The following is a 4,164-nucleotide window of genomic DNA, read 5'->3' as shown; positions in this document are numbered from 1 at the left end:
AATATAATTATTGAGGAGCTAGGAGGAATATCCCAATTTTAACTTGAGAGTTTCCTGAGAAAGGCTGAGGATAACAGATTATCCTAGGGCCTAAATATTGGCCCTGTTACCTTCATCCTGGTATCCATACTGACTCAGTTGAAGATCAGCATAATCACCAGTTGTACCTATAGCCAAATATTAATGCTCTATATCTCCAATCCCCACCCCTGATTACACAGTGAAAATACTTAGAGTATGTGTGTGTGACACTGGGGATATAAACCAGGATCTCCAGCATGTTAGGCAAGCACTGAACCTCAGAGCTATATCCCCAGCTTCTAGAAAGCTTTTTAATAATGTCAGTGGTTGGGGCCGGGGAGATGGCTCAGTGGATAAGTGCTTCCCTGGCAAGCACAAGGGCCTGAGTTCAATCCCCAGTTCCACAAATAAATAAAATAAATTAAAAAAAAAAAAAAAAAACGTCAGTGGCTAGCCAGGCAGTGTAGAGCACACGTGTAATCCCAGCATTCTGGAAGGCTGAATTCACCCCCACCCCTTTTCTTATGAGACAGGGTCTCACTGGGTTGCTAAGTTGCCCAAGCTGAGCCTAAACTTGAGATCCTTCTGCCTCAGCCTCTCAAAGTACTAGAATTACAGGCATGTGCCACGATGCCTGGCTTCTGCATGAAATTTTTGTGGTCAGGTTATACTCTTCATTAGAAGGATCTAGTAGCCACTATAATTTTAAATCACAGTGGTATGTCTGTACTCCTCATTAATTGCTTCTGGGAAGCATGACCAGTACTGGAGAGTTTTGGCTGGAAAGCGTAGCTTTCAAGAGGCAGTCAACACTGACAGCCTCTCGTTTGCACAGCACATACCAAGCAGATGACTAGAACAAAATTTTTGTGATAAAATTCCTTCAGTACTAAATTCCACTAGTGTCAGAGTAGCAAAGTACCAAGATGACTGCATAACCCCAAATCTAGACTGAAACATTTAGTTTGATTTTTATTTCTCCTTTTCAAGCTGGAGGTAATTATAAACAAGATTCTAGTTTTTAACATACATGTTTCTTTCCCTTTTCTCCTGAGGAGAAACAATTCAAAATAGGATAAACAAGAAGGCCCTTACACAACAAGCTTGCTGTAGCGTTAATAGCTCGCCTTGCCTGGCTTGCTCAGCTTCGATCACCTGATCTTGTCCCACTGTGACATAGCTGCCAGCTCAGAGACACACCTCACCACCTGCTCTGCACCTTTTCCAGCCAATGCCACCCCAACTTGGGTGATCCTTACTCTATTTTATTTTTTGGTACCAAGAATCAAACTCAGGACCTTGTGCTTGCCAGGTAGACACTTAAGCTGCTGAGCTATTCCTCCAGCCTGGTCCTTGCTTTTGAGCTTTTCTCTGCTATATTAGATTTGATCCTCTGCACTCTGGGGACCTCAATATCTTGACTATGCTGTAGCTTTAGGGATGTTGATAGACCTGTAGCCTGGTTGCCTTGATAGGGATCTGGATCTGGCTGTTCCTCCAAATTCCTACCAGTGAAGTCGAACCTTTCGAGCTTTCAGTGATACAGCCTGCAGCAGCACCCATGCCATAGGTTCACCACCACTGCCCTAGGCCATTCTTAGAGATCAGTGCACTGGATGACTTCTACATATAGGTGGATAATTTTATCCATGTTTAGCTCCTTTTATTTGTGGCCAGCTTCCTTTTCTGAAGGCAACCAATATTTAAAGTCTATTATCTATGTCTCTTCTTTGAGTAGGACTGAGAAAAGCATCACCAGTATTTATCTCTCTATTTTGTTTTTGTGGTATTAGGGATTGAACCCAGAGCTTTTACACTATTAAGGACACCTGTTATTCCAGTACTATTTAGGCTGAGGTGGGAGGATTACGTTGCTGTCACTGGGAGGGGTTTAGAGGAATAGCCAGACCCCAGTGAAGGACTTGCTTGACTTTGGCCTTCCTCAGTTTGGTGTTTAATCATGTTCTATACATTCTATTTTATAAGGTTAGGAGTCACCTGTAATTCCCAAAGTCTGGGAGGCTGAGGCAGGAGCACTGAAAGTTCAAACCCAGCCTGGGTAATGTGACAATTTAGGAAGACCTTGTCTTAAAAAGAGAATGAAGGGGCCAGGGAGATGGCTCAGTGGAATAAGTGCTTCCCTGGCAAGCACAAGGGCCTGAGTTCAATCCCCGGTTCGGCAAAAAAAAGAGTATGATGAGGTCTGTAGCTCAGTGCAGAGGCACTGGGTTGAATCCCCAGTCATGCAGGGAGGAGGGTTGTTAGGGATTGATGACCAGGATGATGTGTTTATGAATTCCCTAAGAGCAATGGCTGTGCCCCTGCCCCGCTGTTACCACATGCACACAGCTGCCACACACTTGCCAACGTAAGTGTCACAGTTGATACTCACTTGACCTCAAGCTAGGTCAGGCTCTTGGCTCCAGTGAGCAGAACAAAATCCACTTGAGGAGGTGCTGAGCACATTCTCAAAATGATTCTTTTTCTTTTTTGATGCCAGAAGAATCATGCACTTGACACCTGAAAAGAAACTTTACTAATAATTTTTTCTGTTTGTCTTTGGCAGGCTGCACATTAAATGGTCAAGAGGTAAAATTCACCGTGCATTATGAAAACGGGTTCACCATCTCCAGAGAAAATGGAAGCTCCAGCGCTGTGCTGTTCCGCTACCCCTTTGAAAGGCTGAAAATGTCTGCTGATGATGGCATCAGAAATCTCTATCTAGATTTTGGTGGTCCTGAGGGAGAACTGGTAAGAGTAAATCTGACAATCATTCTTATATGAACAGTTATTCTCTTTTCTTCTCCTTGTTTCTTTTTTTAAAATTTTTGGGGTCTGGGGAGTCGGCTCAGTAGAATAAACGCTTACCTGGCAAGCTCAGGGCCTGAGTTCAATTCCTAGTTCCGCAAAAAAAAAAAAATAAATGAATAAATAAAATTTTTATGTATTTGGTACAGGGTCTCACTACGTAGCTCGGACTCATAATGATCCTCCTTTTTACAGCCTCCCAAGAGCTGGGATTACAGGCACACACAGTCTCAATTGCCATCTCAGCACACCCCGGGTTGGGGCCGGTATAGCACGCCTGGGAAGTGAACCCCCGGCCCCTCTGCCTGCTTGCAGGCATTTTAATCCACTGAGCTGTTTGGCTGGCCCTCTCCAGTTTTTGTTTGTTGGGTGTTTTTTGTTTTTTTTAAAAGATCTTATGGTCAAAAAAAATTTGTGTGTGTTACCAAGGATTAAACTCAGGGCCTCACACATGCTAGGCCAGCATTCTATCATTGAGCTACATCCCTAGCCCTAAAAAGCCCTTTTAAGAAAGTTTTCCCGGTACCGCAAAAAAAAAAAAAGAAAGAAAGAAAGAAAGAAAGAAAGAAAGAAAGAAAGAAAGAAAGAAAGAAAGAAAGACGTTTTGGGTTGGTTTGGTTTGGTTTGGCTAAGTGTGGCAGCACATGTCTGTAATCTCAGCATCAGTACTTGAGGGAGGCTGAGGCAGGAGGATTGCTGTGACTTCCAGACCAGCCTGGGTTACAAAGTGAGTTTAAGGCCACCCTGAACTGCATAGTGAGACCCTGTCTCAAAAAGACAATCAATCACTGAAGAAAAGAAACATTTCAGTCATAGTTTTTCATTTGGATATCAGGGATATTTTGATCAGCAGCCTAAGTGCCTGCCTGGGAAGCACAAGGTTCTGAGTTCAATTCCCAGTACCAAAAAATAAAGTTTTTCATTTGGAAATTGGAAGTCTGTGCTTAGTAAAGATAAAATTGGCCTCCCAACTAACCTTAAGAGTCATCCTGGTGCCTCCGCCAAGGAACTATGGAGACAATTCTCGAGCAGCAGCGGCGGTACCATGAGGAGCAGGAACGGCTCATGGACGCGATGGCTAAAGAGATGCTCGCTAAGAAGTCTACGCTGTGGGACCAGATCAGTTCCGACCACCGCACTCGGGCCATGCAAGATAGGCACATGGAGGTCAGTGGGAACCTGAGGGATTTGTATGATGACAAGGATGGGTTACGAAAGGAGGAGCTCAATGCTATTTCAGGACCGAATGAATTTGCTGAATTCTATAATAGACTCAAACAAATAAAGGAATTCCACCGGAAGCACCCGAATGAGATTTGTGTGCCAATGTCAGTG

At 43.8% G+C, this 4,164-nt stretch overlaps 1 protein-coding gene across 1 annotated transcript in view; it reads left to right on the top strand.

Annotated features, from left to right (window-relative positions):
• Positions 1 to 4,164, top strand: part of Sntb2 (syntrophin beta 2) — a 116,896-nt gene that overhangs the window by 110,546 nt on the left and 2,186 nt on the right. The window contains exon 6 of the mRNA XM_004625828.2: positions 2,588 to 2,772. Within this exon, the coding sequence (XP_004625885.1) occupies positions 2,588 to 2,772 (185 nt within the window). The remainder of the gene's footprint in view (positions 1 to 2,587; positions 2,773 to 4,164) is intronic.

Source organism: Octodon degus, unplaced genomic scaffold (genome assembly GCF_000260255.1).
Source record: "Octodon degus isolate 3935 unplaced genomic scaffold, OctDeg1.0 scaffold00011, whole genome shotgun sequence".
Classification (NCBI taxonomy): Eukaryota; Metazoa; Chordata; class Mammalia; order Rodentia; family Octodontidae; genus Octodon; species Octodon degus.
The sequence above is the reverse complement of the archived record's forward strand: the minus strand, read 5'-3'. Positions and strand labels throughout refer to the sequence as shown.